The sequence below is a fragment of the Rattus rattus genome, chromosome X (assembly GCF_011064425.1).
Source record: "Rattus rattus isolate New Zealand chromosome X, Rrattus_CSIRO_v1, whole genome shotgun sequence".
Lineage (NCBI taxonomy): Eukaryota > Metazoa > Chordata > Mammalia > Rodentia > Muridae > Rattus > Rattus rattus.
The window spans coordinates 57,057,489-57,074,456 of record NC_046172.1 but is presented as its reverse complement, the minus strand read 5'-3'; the positions used below and the strand labels follow the sequence as shown (position 1 = coordinate 57,074,456).

The window sequence follows — 16,968 nt, the reverse complement described above, 5'->3', positions numbered from 1 at the left end:
AAGTCAGAGGCTAGGTAGTTTTCTGCCCACTGGGCTCCGTTCCAAAGTCCCGTGCCACACTGATGATGAAAAGCCAAAGATAGACACCAGCAAGTAGAAGAGAAGGACAAAGGAAGGTTGTGATAGAGGTGACTTGATGGCGACCCCAGTCTGTTTTGGCTGTGGCTGGTTGTGATTTCTGTTGAAGGATTCCCAGCTGAACACAATTGGAGTCAGGCATGTGACAGAGCATGATTCATAGGCCCCTACTGGTACTCTGATGAAGCTCAGCTGTGGCCAGCAGCAGGACTTTTGCACACAGGCTAATAGTACTCCTGGGTGAATGCAGATGCTTACAGGATTCCAAAGGCTGCACACTGGTATGCCATTTAAGAAGCAGTCAGCCAAGGAACAGGCCGCATACTGACTAATCTTATCTGATTCTGTCCCCGAGTGACGTCATAGTTCTGATTGACTTTCCTAAGCATACTTAGCGATTCTTGCAAAAATGACTATACATGCATTGCTCAGAAATCTAAGTGGTATGATTATATTTTCTTTTGACCTGTGCTCTGGAGCTTAGCAGGTTTTGTTTACTTTAGTTTTGTTTTGCTTTGTTTTTTTTTTTCTGGATTGACAGTTCTTTTAATATATTCAATGCAGACTAGTCCTTCATATAATTTACTAGTGTCATTTTTCAGTGACATCAGTATTGACCTCATATAGACAGAGGATTAAAAGGTGTGTTTCCTTGTGTAGCATGTACAAAACATGTGTTCAACAGTTAATATGGATAACAGTTGTATAAGATCAACTTTCAGGATTCTTAGTTTACCACGGTGGCTTCACAGTGTCTTACATCAAGACTTGAATGCCCCACAGTGCGATGGCAGCTGTGGTCCTGACTACCTCTTTTGCTTGCCCCACTTTGCCTGTTCCACTGCTGCTGCTGCTGTTACCACCATTGCTGTTGCAAAACTTGCCAAACTTTTGAAGAGTATTTTCATGAACTCGGAATCAGGCAATTCATGTTGGAATTCACCATATTCATTCGTGATTCTGTCTCCTGTCTCATGTCAGGAACATTTTGGCAGAAGCACAAATTTCAATAATGGAAAAACCATCATCATAACTATCAGGTTTGTCAGAAAGTCTGTCCAGTTCTACAACTCTATTCAAATAATGTGAGAAGGGGGACCTGAAGATTTCATCTGGAAAGGACAGGGTAGTCCGACCACTTTTGCTGTTTTGATGTAATTCACATATCTTGCCCTCATTTTTTTTTCTATTTAAGTGATATCAACTTGGGCAGGATCAAACTTGTAAGCTGGAAAAATAACTTCTACTACATAAGATCCCAGTGAGAAATCATGAACTACAAAACTCCCATCTATCTTAAGGAAACCAACGTGCTCCTCTACCAGCACTAAGTACATGGAGATCCAGCCCCGAAGTCCCACCCCTGAAACATCCACATGCCCCTTAACCTTGCAATGTTCTCCCAGGCCAATCCTACTGCCCTCGGCAGCAGCCCTGGGGACACCGCTGAGTTTCAGACGTTCCCTGAGAGTAGCAGCAATAGAATGGAAGTCCTCACAGAACGTCCGAAAGCACAGAGTTTTGAATGGTCAGGCCCGTGGCCTAGAGCTTAAAAATTGTACGGCCCACAGCAAGCTGGTAAAGGGCTTTCCTTTGGGGAGGTCAAATAGAACCTGGCTTAGACACCCCAATGCTTTGCTTCCTCAAGGCACCCAGCCTTCTTTTAAGTGTTGCGTGGGTGGCACAGGACCCCTGAACCCGAGGCCTGCACCCCTACTACTTTTGCTTTGCCTGGGCTGTGTAAGAGTGGAAGGAGAGAGAGCTAAGCCAGGCACACCCCTCCTTCCCGCTGGTATGGACTCCTGAATGAAAGCTGATGCTCAAATCCAGGACCTGAGCCTAGTCATGGAATGGAGATTGAAATTTTTGTCGGAGCCTTGGTGTCTCCAAATTCTGCCTGCCTTCGCAATCACCTTCCCAAGACAAGAGGTGTTTGCTTTTGCCTATGGTGTTACCCCAAGTCCTGACACCATATGTTGGGAGTCAGCAGAAGGTAAGGTAAACACTCATAACCTGTGACCTATGAATGTGAAGCCCCCAGCCCATCGTCTCAGACAAAAAAACCTTACAGAGCCAGTGTGTGTCTCCAGTCATGCTTTATTCTGCAGAGGGAAATTCTGTGGCCTGCCCTTCACCTCTCCTTTCTCATTAGAACAGAAGTGTGTTAGTCCAGGCCCTCCAGATCCTGCTCCCATCCAGAGAGTATAATGTACTCAAGAGGGAGTAGCTGTGTGTGCATGCAGATATGTGTGTATATGTATAGGTATATACATATGTATATATATACATATACACATATATATTTTGGCTGTACAGTATTTATAGGTATGGAGAAAACAGGATTAACATTACAATGATAGCTGCAACCCATCTCAATCCAGTTAAATCAGCCAAAGACAAAGAAAGCACCACTTGGCCTCTGAATGGCTGTTTGGTTTCTATCTGAACAAACATAACCAGTAGATGGAATAGATCAGGCTGGTATCAAGCCCAGAATGGCTAAGGGAGGCCCTTCCTTGTGTTTTTCCAGGGTGTCTACTCTAGGAATGGACTGTTCTTTTGGTTTTTCTCTTTTTTTGTTTTTTTTTTTTTTTTGCTTGTTTGTTTGTTTTGTTTTAGGACACTTGGTTTTACATTTTTTAAAAAGAATTATTTATTTATGATGTATGAGGACACTGTGTAGCTGTCTACATACACACCAGAAGGGGCATCAGATCTCATTACAGATGGTTCTGCAGCACCGTGTGGTTGCTGGGGAATTGAACTCAGGACCTCTGGAAAAGCAGCTACTCTCAGATCGAAAGAACTGTTCTTATAGACCACCACCATGGGCAAAACGCATGAGGATACATTTGTATATCTTGCTGCCACTGTCAGCTTTGGCCTGGCCTGTGTCATGGGAATAAGCTAACTCAGTTGTCTCTATGGCCATGAGTGGCCAAAGGTTGCCAACAACTCTGGGGAGTAATAGAGGAAGTGTGGGTCAAAGAAGGGGAGAATGGTTCATTGGTGTCTTGGGGCTTGCCTCATATCCCAGGGTATCCCAGTTCGTCATGTTTCCTACTAAGGGCTCATAGGGCCACTCTCAGGCTTCTTCATAAAGCATCATGTTTACATAAATAAAATGGACTGTGGTGGTTGGTGTTTCCCTGTGCTTACCCCAGCTGGTGTTCCAGACCTGTATTCAGGGTCCATGTTGACCCCAAAGGCAGGATCAGACCCCATATTCAAACTCAAAAGAACCCTAGCACCAAAACTCATGGCCTGGCTTCTTGGTATGACAGAAGAGAGCCCAGGCTGCACAGTGCTCTCCACCTTCTTCCCCCGCTGGGCCTCCAGATGCAGTGGCATCTTCTTGGTCAGGTGGACAGCAACGATCTTCTTGCCACTAACAAGATTCTCTTCGCTTGTGAGGTCAGAAGGTAGTGTGGGGGTGAAGGTGGGTGGAGGCAGGACACCTACGCCCTCTTCTCTGGTGTATGTGCAGAGTAGCATTAAAATGCAAGAGGATAGGCAGCTGGGCCACCCAGGCCTGGCTGTGTCCCTAAAGGCGGCTCAGTTCTTATTCCCACTCATTTCTTTGGTGGCGGGTGCCTGGGCAGTGTCAGCCCAAGACTCATAGCTTTGTTTCAGGGCCAGCTGCCTGAAGTGTTGGGAAGGAGTCTCGGATCTTTGCCACTTCCATGGCACACAAGTGCCCAAAGACTTTGTTGTACCAGTCAGGAGAGCGGCCCCTGGGGAGGAAGAGGTAGGCAGATATGAGAAATTGGCCTTCCTCCCATGAGAGAAAGGAAATATTTCCCACACTGGGTATCACTGACACAGGGTAGAGGCTCTCATAGGGTAGATGGGCTCAGGGCCAAGGAGGTGAGGAAGGCATCCCAAGCCTGATACCTGAGGTCAGCGCGGCAAATATGAGTGAGGCGAGAGCGGCCCAGGCCACAGGGTTCCATGAGGTACTGGGAAGTGAGCATGAGGGCGCGTACTCCAGACTCTGGCACGGGTTGCTCAGGATCCAGGGACTGAGAGACAAGGAGGCACCCACCACGAGGCAGGTCTGAGCGCCACATCCTGGAACATGAAGAGGCAAGAGCCCATGTTCAGATCCCCGCTGCTGACTCTTGCCCCACCTTTCTGGTCCCCCGAAGCCCACCAGGATGGTAACAGGAATGCCTTACCTGAGCACCACAAAGTCACGGCAAGGATGGGGTGCCATGCTGTCAGTGACGTAGTGGTACAGTTCCACACCTGGCATCAGGGCTTCCAGCACCTGGGCCCGCAGTAGGTCCTCATCCCACAGGGCCCGCTCCCGAAGGACACGATGCAGCACCACAGCTGGAGGGGCAGCCACTTCTGTGGATGCCTTCCACATCCGAAGCGGGTGCCCATCTGGTGCCTACAGGCCAAATGGGTAGGGATAGACTATCAACATTAGACCACGCCAAATTCATGGCAGTCTTCAGACTGCAGGGCCTGGAGCTGCCTTCCTGTGGCTACTGGTCTCCCTTGTTGACCAGACCCAGACCCAGACAAACTGGCAGGCACCCATCCTTCTCTGTCTTTCCTATATGCCTTTCTCAGCCTGCTCTAGAGCACGGAGCAAAGATGAATCCCACACACTCAGATGCCTACAGGGCCTATGGACAATGTGGGCAGAACATGTGCTATTTCTGGATGGGGGAAGACAAGGAGGTGACTGTCCTGAATGGATCTGCCATCAATGAAGTTTGCCTGTGCCAGGTTCTTTGCCAGCTCCTTCATCCCATGGGGAATGTTTAGTCATGGTCCATTATACAGGAAATGTCTGGCTTAAAATGTCACTCAAGATGGACATCCCAGAAACAGCAAGGCTACTAAGAGAGGGGCAGTCTTAGGAGACACCTCCCTCCCTAGCGAGGACTGAAGGCACTGGATAGAGAACACTATATAATGTAGCATCTGAATGTGGCCTGGGAGTGGTTCTTAGTTGGATGCATATCAGTCTAAGAAGCAGGACGACAGAAACAGAAACACAGAGGGGTTACTGCAATGGGGCGCTGCCTGCCCAGGACCAGAGGAGACTCAGGCATTTCTGTGAACTATGTCATGGTGGCAGTGAGTCTGAAGTAGAGCAGTGGAAGAGAACTCAGGAAGGTGGCCCCAGAAAGATGCACTGGCCTCGTATGGTTCCTGACTCCTTGAGACACTCATTCAGCTGACTGCTAGGCCCACAAGTACCAAGCAGGGGCCCAGTAAGGCTGACAGAGCAACTCACAGCCTACAACAAAATGAAGAGTGCGGTGCTCACCTTCCTACAAGCCAGCTCTGTGTGCTGGGGCCCCGGCACATTGGTCCATCCCTTGAAGCGTTCTGCAGCATCCCGGAGCAACTCCTGCACACTCTCCTCCATGTAAAGGCTCAGACTCACCCCAGCAGCCTGGGCCTGCCTTAGCTCAGCCAGGGCTGGCCCAGGAGGGGTGAGCTCAGCTGCACTGTATGAACCACATAGTTGCACCACCATATCCTGGGGTACCTGGGAGGGCGCACACACACATACACACACTGAGTGGGTGCTATGGGGAGCAGGGTACCCCACAAATGTCAGAATAAGAGTAAATGGAGATGGGGGGATGGGAGAAGGGGGAACCGGGAACGGGGATAACATTTGAAATGTAAATACATAAATTATCCAAATAAAAAGAGTAAATGGAGACGCATGGCTACTGCACCACAATGAGGCAGATAAGAGACGGAGGGAGAAGGTTCACAAGTTAGAATCTGAGGAGTTATGTGTCAAGCTGGGCTCTTTGCCTGACTCGGAGTCTGGGATGGCCAGTCTTGGTTGTCAACTTGACTAAAACTGGAATCAACTAAAAACCAAGCAGCTGGGCACACTTGTGGAGGATTCTCTTTATTGGATCCTTTGAGGTGGGAAGACTACCCTAAATCTGGGCCATTTGAGGTCAGAAGACCCACCCTAAGTCTGGGCCACACCTTCTGGTGGCAACCCACATGAAAAGACACGGTAAAAAGAAGCTCTTCGCTTTGCTCCTGCTACCTCACTCGTGCTGGCAAAGTTCTCTCTCCTGCTGCGAAGGCATTCCTTCCTTCACTGGTCTCAGAACCTATTTTGGGATTCAGCATAGATCAAAGACCAGCCTCATGGACTGAACAACTACCAGATTCTTGGCCTTTCTATTGGGAGACAACCGTTGTTGGACTAGTCCGACCACAGCCTTTCAAGCCATTCTAATGAATTCCTGTACGCGCATCTCTTCACTCTCTCTGTTCTGTTCATTTAGGGCAGTGGTTCTCAACCTTTCTTATGCTGTGACCCTTTAATCCAGTTCCTCATGTTGTGGTGACCCCCCTAACCATAACATTATTTCTGTTGATACTTCATAACTGTAATTTTGCTACTGTTATGAAATGTAGTGTCAATATTTTTGGAGACAGAAATTTGCTAGAGGGGTCAAAACCCACAGGTTGAGAACCACTGCTCTAGGGACCCCTGATACAGAGTCCAAAGGTGAGGCCTGATAATTCTGATGGTCAGGTACCACAGCCTTTCCTGACTTACCTGGAAAAGTTTCTTGCAGTCACTGATCATGTGTGATAGGCCTTGTGTGGCAGCCATGTTCTCACTCAAGTCCCTGGGGCCTGGCCGGCCAACCAGGCTTCGTTTGCTCTTGATCCTAGGAGATAGGGACAGAAGAAGATGGCACTAAGGCATAAAACAAAATGGGTGACAGCTGCCTCTTAGTTCTTGGGAAGCCAGCTTGCCCTTCCTGACCATAAAATCATCTGGTATCTTTTAAGAAAGGCCTGCTCCACAGTCGCTAAGGCTAAAACCCCTCCAGGTGAGGGCAGGAATTCCCCAAGACCAAAAAGAGCCAATCCTGGACTGGCCCTGGCATGCGCTCTCAAGTTCACCTGGGTGAGGGGCTGTCCTTCTTGGAGACATTGAGGTGGAAGATAGAGGGTGCCAGGCACACTGCCAGGTTGCCAGCTGTCATCTGGTTTTCCTCAGCAGAGGCAATGTCACTTAGGAAGTAGAGCAGGGTCTGTAGCACTTCTCGGTTCTCGTCAGGGAGCAGCAAGGTGGCAGCTTGTGCCGCTGCCAACCACTGTTCTTTGGGGAGGACTGCAGGACAAGAAAAGCACAAGGCCTTCTTTATTTTCCCAGAAGCACCAGCAGCAAGCTTCCTGTTTTCCAGAATGCAGAAGGCTTGAGAGTCTCCAAAGGAATGGCTCACATGGGCTCTGTGATGTCGCTGGTGGCTAGATCTAGCACTGCTCTAATACTCAGGACAACATTTGGGAAAGCCCTTCCCTCGCGGTCTCAGCTTATTAGACCAAAACTAGGTTTGAGAGAGTAGTAGGATATGGCCCCTCTCCAAGTGCCTTTTCAAATCCAGAAAGTAAAAGTTCCCATGAGCCCATGCGGCCAGCTACCAGGTTCATTTTCCACAAGCCCTCAGGATTAGGCAGGCTGTGTAGGGAAGGTTACTAAGGAAGGGTTCTAGTGACTTACGCTGGTAGATTTGTAGGAAAGTGGTGGTGAGCTTGCTGGTAAAAATGGGCTCTGGCAGGTCTCGGAAATACTGTTTCAGTAAATCAGCCACATCGTAGGCCGACTGGCCCTCATAGCAGACGTTGTCAGGGGATGTCTCATTCATTTGGCGTAGGCTCTGAATCCTGGACTTGACCCCAGACTTGCGAAAGATGCCCACCTAATCCATTGAGGGAAAGAAGAGAAGGGAAACTGTGAGCCCAGGACTGGGGTGTCCAGAGCATAGGCTACCTTGGAGACAGGAAGCCTACCAGACTTCCTGATGGGCTCAGCAAGTCCAGAGGGAAGGTGGTTTACAGCCTGCTGCCAAAGAGAAAGATGGCTGTCATGGAGACGAGGATGAACAGATGGCCTTAGGCTAAGGCAGTCTCTGAGACTAGGAAGTGTACATACCCCGGGACAGAAAGAAGCCGTCCCCAAAGCGGACAGAAGGCTCCAGCCATAAAGAAAGGAAAGGAACTTTGGCATCAACCTGGCTGAGCCTTGCAAGGAAAGGAAAGGTTTCTGGTGAGTAGCCAAACCCAAGAGAAAGGGGAGTGCAGTCAACCTTGGGCCTTCCTCACCTCCCAGCACCCTTTCCACGTAGGCTCTCTGAGGAGGACTCACCTGGTCTAGGCACTGGCTTCGTAGGTAGCGCATAGCTTGCTGAATGCTCTGGGGCAAGGGCTGGCCTGTACGCTGGACATGAATGAGGGGTGGCACTCCAAATACATGGTGTCCCCTGTAGTCTGGGGTCTTGTTTCTTTTCATAAACTTGGGCATTGACCTGTTTGGTGGTTAACAAGAAATGAGGAAGAGAGAACTCAGTCAGAGAGGCCTACAGAGAGGAGGTGGTAACTCAGCAGACCACTACAGGATAGAGCGCTGTTATCCCACAGGAGAAATAAGGCAAAGGCCCTTCAGGCAGGAAGGACAACATGAATGAAGGCACAGAGAGAAGGGCAACTAGTCCCACAGGCTGTCAGATGACACTGCTTGAGAGTGAATAACTAAAGGGCCAGAAGGATGGGGCTACCTCAGAACATGAGAGGATCCTGACAGAAAGGAATCTGGACAACGGGAAGCCACGAGGATGTTTATTTACTCAACACACGACAACCAGAGTGTCCTTTAGGACAATCTCACTGATGGTAGCAGGGAGGACAGGAAGGAGAAAGGACAGCTGGAGGACCTGGGGATTTCCAGAACACATCTATCCTAACACACACCACCCCAGCCTTCTGGAACAGTACCATGCCACTGGCCTGTGGGTTCTGCCTGCCTGTCTGTTCTGCCTCTGGGCTGTGCTCCGAGGGCATACAATCTAGGAGAGTCCATAGCTCTTGTCCTGCATAGCTCAAGAGACACTCACCATACCCAGGCTTGTTTGTGGGGCACAGTGTACTTTTCCATGAAGCCAGTGAGCCGCAACAGAGAGCCCTTGTGAAGCAAGTTGATCTGGCCTGCAAACTGCCTGTTGATCTCCAGTGACTCTGAGTTGAGACTAGGTCGGTGGGAATTCTGGAAGCTGTGCCAACGAAGTTTCCTGAAGGGAGAGGGACAGAGAGCACCGGGGACACAGGTTTGGAAGGCCTTAGAGAAGACTATGTCCTTCTGGTCCCTTTTTATCACCACCCCTATCCCTGTCCAGAAAGGGAGTAGAGGGAAGTGGGAACGCATTGAGTACTGCTATGGTGCTTTGGGATGGCAAACGCTTGGTTCAGCCTTTGGGTCACCCAGGGTTCAAGAAGCTCCCATGGAGAGTGGCACCAAGTTCAGACCCATTTAGACCCAAAAAGCAGTGGCAGTCTCAACCCGTTCTAAGGCTACCGTGCTAAGAAACTCATCCAAGTTGAGAAGCAGAGGCCACCTCTAACACCCTTGCTGTTAAGACGAGGAAACCAAGTCCAGAAAAGGCACCACTTTCTCAAGGCCACACCAGAGTTAGAGCTTGTACTCAGAACTCCAGATTCTTGAACTCGGTCTCCTTTTCTCTTGGGACTGGCTGCCTGGAAATGATCTCCTGGCCCCCAAGGACTTTCCCTTGGGCTTTGTGGCTAGGAAAGCAGATGAGAGAAAAGGCAGAGACTTAGAAGGGACCCCACCCTCACCCCTACTCCAAACTCTTACCTGCATGGTCTGGTAAGTGAGGCCCCGACACCCGAGTCACGCCGTTCACGGGGTACTGATGCGTTAGGTCCCGCCAGGGCGTCTGCAACATCTGCCTCATTCACGGAGTTGCCGCTACTGTCAAGTTCACTGGAGGATACCGCTGTGTCAGAAATGGAATGCCCTTCCTCCACGGACAGGCTGGAGGCAGAAATAGGCTCTGCGGCTGAATTTGCATCTTGCTCAGGATGCTGGGCCTGGGCTGGGGCCTCAGCCTCAGCCTGTACCAATGGTTCAACCACATTCGGGGCCTGATCCAGGACTATCAGTGGGACTTCCTCCTTGACTTCGGTTGGGAACCCTCTGTGGACTTGGGACTCTGCCTGGGCTAGAGCTTCATCCTGGCCTTCTACCTCAGCTGTGGCTATTTCCACTGATGAAGTAGCTTCCTCTTCTTCCTCCTCTTCCTCCTCCTTATCTCCAGGCCTCAAGTCTGGGTACATGGCCTGAGACCACAGCTCTACCCGTTGCTGTAGCCCCCACACATGCTCTAGGATGTCATCTAGATGGGCATAGCTGCCTTCGCCCTCCTCATCTTCATCTTCAGCCTCAGCCTGTATAGGCTCAGCTGGGTACAGCTCAGGCAAGTTGTCGTAAGTGCTGGCATGGCTGCCTGTAGAACCACAGGAGCCCCGGCGCCCTTCATAGCCCCAGCACCTATTTGGCTGCCAATCTGCCAGGTGACGACTATCATCTGGACAAAGGCTTTCAATGGACAGAGAACGAGGGAATGTGCCTGGCTTATGGTCCCTAGGCACATGCACCAGGCAGTCATGCCTGCGATTAGGCTGAGGATGCCGGAATGTGGCTACAGGCCAAGCCTCCCAGGTTTTCTGAGTCTCACCATCCCTGACCCTGGCTGAAGTGGTGACCCTGTTCTTGGCCCTGTGAAATCCAACTGAGAGGAGGCCACGGCAAGCGCGGAAAGATGAGGCTTTAGTGGCCTTTTCTGAGGTGGCTAAGCGTTGCTCAGGTTCTGTTTGCCGGCTGTCACCCTTTTCCTTCCTCCTCAGAGATTCGAGGTGCTTGAGGAAGCTTCGGGAATAATGCTTCTTCACTTTGTCTTGGGAACCCTCCTGGCCCTGGGTGGGACTAAGGAAGGGCTGGTTACTTGGGCTGGGGACACGACCTAACAAGGGCAGGTCTGCTGACTCTGGCGAAAGGCTCACGGAGATGGCTGGCAGAGAGGCAGCACTAAGCTCGGTGAGGACACTTTCACAGCTTGAGGTCCCCGGGAGGCTAGGGCTTGGTGGGGCCAGCAGGGCAGAAGAGCCCGTGAGAGACCCACACTTGCTTTCCTGCTCAAAGGCCCAGTGGCTGCTGATGGTACATTGCTCCTCCTCTTCCAAGTCGTCATCCTGGGGAGGCATCATAGGGAGGGGTCACAGAAGGTCAACAGACAAGTACCTGCTTGTGCCCTACTCTGCTGCCAAGTGCTTTGGGGTAGGGCAGGGTGAGGAGCTTTGCTTTTGGGTAGAGGACATGGAATAAGAATGGAAAATAGGCTCTCACTAGGAGTCACAGACAGAGCCTACATGTACACTGACAGTCATCTGTCTAATTAATCTACTGTCCCCACTTCACAGATAGAAAATGTGACTCAAATCAGGAGATATCTGCCCAACATCATTTATTGTCATGGTTATGTCAATGAAAGAGATTATTAAATGCTTATTCCCGATAACTTTACATTAAAATGGTGGTATCTAAGAGCTGGAGATGGTTTTAGATTTTCTAATTCATCTTCTCCTTGGCAAGGTGAGGAAACATCCAGACAGGAGTTGAAGTTTGCCAAAGGGCACTTCGGTTGTCAGTGACAGAAGTGCCCCAAGACAAGTGCTTTGTCAGTTTGGCTACCCTACCTGACTGCAGGCCTCTGGTAGGAAAAGCTCCAGGGGAGACCAACAACTTGTCCCCCAGAAACAATGAGCCCATAAGGCTTACTTTTGAGGCTGTATACAAAGAGGCCTTATAAGAAGGCCTTAGCTAGCTATCAATCCAGTCTCCTGGCTCATTTTAGTGATGGGAAAAGTGAGGCGAGGGGCCTAGGGAATAAGATCTTTTTGAGGTAAGGCTATGGTGATTTTGACTTGTAATCCCATCAAGCCAATGACCTTTGTGCCCCATCCCTTCTCCTGCTCAAGGAATTTTAGCTATGACAAGCCAAATAGTGAAGGCAAATGGGTTTCTCTGAGGAAGGCCATCACTAGATCAAGTTATTAACATAAACAAAAGGGAGAGGCTTGAGTAGAGAGCAGAGTCAGGCCTGAGCTGGGGTACTTGCTTTCACAGGCTCACCCAAAGCCTAAGTGATCTCACAGGACCTGCAGTACAGGAGGTCCCTGCATCTCTACCCCGACGCTAGAGCTGGTTCACAAGTGCATGTCCCAGCATTGTGCCAGGTACCGTGAGACCGCAGACCTCACCCCTTGCCAGAATTCACCTGCTTGCATCGAAAATGAACCTCGAGCTTCATCGAAGCACAATTGTTCAGGGTCATCAGCCTCCTGCAACACAAAGTCCGTGTTCACCCAAGGTCCCCAATTCCCCAGAGCCTGAGATAGCCTACCAAGACACCTGCAAGATGCCATCCACCATTTCCCATGGTCAAGTGGTCAAGGTTAATGTCCATGATGTCTTTAGTATGATGCTGGGAAGATTAGAGCCTCTGTCTTCTGGGTACTGAGATACAGAAATCAAGAACAGAGCATGCAGAAGGGACAACAGACACACCGAGGGTAAGACCCAGAACTCTCAGGAAGAGATGGGGTACAGTCTAAGAAGGCTTCTGGGAAAGCAAAGGTAGGATGCTGAGGATAAAAGAAGCAGGAATAGCTATTCCAGACTTCCGTGGGAGCCTGTGACAAGGGAAAGAAGGAAGGTCACAGTCAGTCAAGAAAGAAACTAGCAGGAGAGTGTGTGATCAAAGTTAAGAGAGCTCAAAGGAAGGGTGGCAAATGTGTCATGCCAAAATGGCTTTGTATTTTTGCTAGAGGCAGTGGCAGATTTTAAACAGGAGAGAGTGCCTACCCGGGGTTTTCAAAAGGTGATTCTGGTGGCTATGGAGAGGAAAGGTCTTTTGGGAAGGAGGAGCAGAAGACAGAGGCTACCCACTGAGGCAACTTTAATAGATTCAAGGAGAAATTGTGGTTTAGCCCTGGGAAACAGCAGAACTGGTTTACGTGGGGATTCTGAATGCAAGGCATGCTTTGAGGGGTCTGAATCAAGACCAAATATGGATCTTCTAGCTACAGTGATAGGGGTAGAGGAGGGAATCATAGATGCAGTCAGTAACTATGAGTAATGTAATTGCAGGGAATGAGCCCCGTTAATAAATTATGTTCCTCTCTAATACAAGGTACACAGGGATTATCTTTTCTACAAAGAAGTACAAAATTGGGCTCAAGGCTTCCTAGGTCTGGCCCTCAGCACCCCTACCTGCACAGGGCCCCCAGAGAGTCCTGGTCCAGAAAACTGTAGTCCTTCTTCACAGAGCCAATATCCAGGGGGAATACACCTTCTGTGTGATGGAAAGAAGCAACGATGAGTCTGGCAGGGGATCAGAAATGGCCCCAGCTACACTTGACCCGCAGGAGTTGGGGCAAGGAAGACAGGAAGCAAGAAGGCAAAGGCCACAGCAGACGGAAAGCTTGTGAATTAAATAGAGGTGGTAGGGTTTGGCTCTGAAAGCCTCTCTAAGCCTTAGACCTTAGACCCATAGGGGTCGCATATCAGATATCCTGCATATTAGATACTTATCATTCCTAACAGTAGCAAATTACAGTTATGAAGCAGCAACAAGATAATTTTATGGTTGAGGTTACCAAAACATGAGGAATTTTATTAAAGGGTCACAGCATTAGGAAGGTTGAGAACCATTTAGAACTTGAGAACCATGCTGTCGAGTGTAAGGCATAGGAAGAAAGCTTATGTCCCCAGCTGCAGGTGCCTGGGAAGGTGATGGAGCCTTTAGGAAGTACAGCTCGGTGGAAAGAGCTGAGTCACTGAATGGATACCGGAATTTCATCCCTGTCCACACTATCCCTCCTGACCCTTCCTCTTTAGCCCACCCTGAGGCACGGTGCTTTCCTCCAGTCCACTTTCCACCGTGATGTCCTGCCTGGCCTGACCCAAAGCAACATGACCAAGCAACCATGGATGGAAAGCCCAAGGCCACGTAAATTGTCCCTCCTTTTCAGCTGTTTAGCTCACGTATTGTGTCACAGGGAAAGAAAGTTAATGAGGCAGAGAAAACCCAGGGAGGTCAGAGTTGGCAATTGAGGGAGAATCTCAAGAATGTCCTGGAGGCCTGGGCTGAAATGAAGAAACAAGTAAAGCAGGCCTAGGTTCAGACAACAGGTCCGAGACTCTCCGTGGTGCCAAGAGCCAACTTGAGTTTTTTTTCATTTCATTTCTGAGCTTTCAGAGAGAGAGAGGACCTCCTGCCAGTCCAAGGCAAATAATGGGATGTAGGGAGGGAATATGCACACAGAGGACAGCATGAAGCCATACAATGTCTTTCCAGAGCAGTGCGAGCCATCTTCTCAGGACTCAGGGAAAGGAGCGGGAAAACCAAGAAAGACATCAGGAGAAAAAGAGAGAGAAACCCCATCACGCATTGAGTGCTGCATAAAGTAGTAGTGAACGACACAAAATTGGGGTCCCTGCCTTCAGGGAGCATATGCTCTCATAGGAAACAGGCAATGAACAATACACAAAACCTAGATGACAACAAAGGCCGAGAAAAGCCTGAGCAGGGTTGACAGGGCAAATAGAGGCTGGAGGCAGTGTGACTGCTGATGGATGGAAGCAGCTGAGGCCTTTCTAGGGGCGATTTCTCAGACAGAGAGAGAGGGAGGGAGGGAGAGAGAGAGAGAAGAAGACACAGAGAGAAACACAGAGAGAGAGAGAGGAAGAGGAGGAGGAAGAGAAGGAGAGAGAGGGAGGGAAAAGGGAGAGACAGAGACAGACACAGACAGAGACAGAGACAGACACACAGAGACACAGAGAGAGACAGAGAGAGACACAGAGAGAGAGAGACAGAGAGAGAGACACAGACACAGAGACAGACAGAGACAGACAGAGAGAGACAGAGACAGAGAGACAGAGACAGACACAGAGACAGAGACAGACAGAGAGACAGAGAGAGACACAGACACAGAGACAGACACAGACAGAGACAGACACAGACACAGAGACAGAGAGACACAGAGACAGAGAGAGAGAGACAGAGAGAGACACAGACACAGAGACAGACAGAGAGACAGAGACAGACACAGACAGAAACAGATACAGACACAGAGACAGACACAGACACAGAGACAGACAGAGAGACAGAGAGAGAGAGAGACAGAGAGAGACACAGAGAGAGAGACAGAGACAGAGAGACACACAGAGAGACAGACACAGACACAGAGACAGACACAGACACAGAGACAGACAGAGAGACAGAGAGAAACACAGACACAGAGACAGACACACAGAGAGACAGAGACAGACAGAGAGACAGAGACAGACAGAGAGACAGAGACAGACACAGACAGAGACAGACACAGACAGAGACAGACACAAACACAGAGACAGAGAGAGAGACAGAGAGACACAAAGACAGACACAGACAGAGTCAGAGACAGACACAGACAGAGACAGACAGAGACAGAGACAGACACAGACACAGACAGACAGAGAGACAGAGACAGAGAGACAGACACAGACACAGAAACAGATACAGACACAGAGACAGACACAGACACAGACACAGACACACAGAGAGACAAGACAGACAGACAGAGAGACAGAGACAGACAGACAGAGACAGACACAGAGACAGAGAGACAGAGACAGACACAGAGAGAGACAGAGAGACAGACACAGACACAGACACAGACACAGACACACACACACACACAGACACACACACAGAGAGAGAGAGAGAGAGAGACAGAGACACAGAGACAGAGAGAGAGACAGAGACAGACACAGAGAGACAGAGAGACACAGAGACAGAGAGACACAGAGACAGACACAGACACACAGACACACAGACACAGAGACAGACAGAGAGACAGAGGCAGACAGAGACACAGACACAGACACACAGAGAGACACAGACACAGACACAGACAGAGACAGACAGAGAGACAGAGACAGACACGGAGAGGCAGAGACAGACAGAGAGACAGAGACAGGCACAGAGACAGTCAGAGAGACAGAGACAGACACAGACACAGAGACAGATACAGACACAGAGACAGACACAGACATAGAGACAGACACAGACACAGAGACAGAGACACAGACAGAGACACAGAGACAAACACAGACACACAGAGAGACACAGACACAGAGACAGAGAGAGAGACAGAGAGAGACACAGACACAGAGACAGACACAGACACACAGAGAGACACAGACACAGAGAGACAGAGAGACAGAGAGAGACACAGACACAGAGACAGACACAGACACAGAGACAGACACAGACACTGAGACAGAGAGACACAGACACAGACACAGAGAGACAGAGAGAAACACAGACACAGAGAGAGACACAGACACACAGAGACACAGACACAGAGAGACAGAGAGACAGAGAGAGACACAGACACAGACACAGAGACACAGAGACAGACAGATAGACAGAGACAGAGACAGACACAGAGATACAGAGAGACACAGAGACAGAGAGACACAGAGACAGACACAGACACAGAGACAGACACAGACACAGAGACAGACACAGACACAGAGAGCCAGAGAGAACAGACAGAGACACAGACACAGAGACAGACAGAGAGAGAGAGAGAGACAGAGACAGACACAGACACAGACAGAGACACAGAGAGACAGAGAGACAGAGAGAGACACAGACACAGAGACAGAGACAGACAGAGACAGAGACAGACACAGAGACAGACACAGACACAGACACAGACACAGAGAGACAGAGAGACAGAGAGAGACACAGACACAGAGACAGAGACACAGAGACAGACAGATAGACAGAGACAGACACAGACACAGAGATACAGAGAGACACAGAGACAGAGAGACACAGAGACAGACACAGACACAGAGACAGACACAGACACAGAGACAGAGAGAGAGAGACAGAGAGACACAGAGACAGACACAGACACACAGAGAGACACAGACACAGACAGACAGAGAGACAGAGAGAGACACAGACA

At 49.7% G+C, this 16,968-nt stretch overlaps 1 protein-coding gene and 1 pseudogene across 1 annotated transcript in view; both read right to left on the bottom strand.

Annotated features, from left to right (window-relative positions):
* Positions 1 to 884: 884 nt before the first annotated feature.
* LOC116887918 lies at positions 885 to 3,273 on the bottom strand (annotated as a pseudogene).
* The window catches only part of Stard8 (StAR related lipid transfer domain containing 8), a 38,218-nt gene continuing 23,405 nt past the window's right edge, over positions 2,156 to 16,968 (bottom strand). The window contains exons 3-14 of the mRNA XM_032890223.1: positions 13,217 to 13,298; positions 12,222 to 12,285; positions 9,740 to 11,136; positions 8,982 to 9,155; positions 8,237 to 8,396; positions 7,592 to 7,790; positions 6,991 to 7,201; positions 6,638 to 6,752; positions 5,366 to 5,590; positions 4,257 to 4,474; positions 3,973 to 4,149; positions 2,156 to 3,812 (exon numbers count right to left, since the gene is read on the bottom strand). Coding sequence (XP_032746114.1) covers positions 3,695 to 3,812; positions 3,973 to 4,149; positions 4,257 to 4,474; positions 5,366 to 5,590; positions 6,638 to 6,752; positions 6,991 to 7,201; positions 7,592 to 7,790; positions 8,237 to 8,396; positions 8,982 to 9,155; positions 9,740 to 11,136; positions 12,222 to 12,278 — 3,051 coding nt within the window. The 5' untranslated portion in view covers positions 12,279 to 12,285; positions 13,217 to 13,298 and the 3' untranslated portion in view covers positions 2,156 to 3,694. The remainder of the gene's footprint in view (positions 3,813 to 3,972; positions 4,150 to 4,256; positions 4,475 to 5,365; positions 5,591 to 6,637; positions 6,753 to 6,990; positions 7,202 to 7,591; positions 7,791 to 8,236; positions 8,397 to 8,981; positions 9,156 to 9,739; positions 11,137 to 12,221; positions 12,286 to 13,216; positions 13,299 to 16,968) is intronic.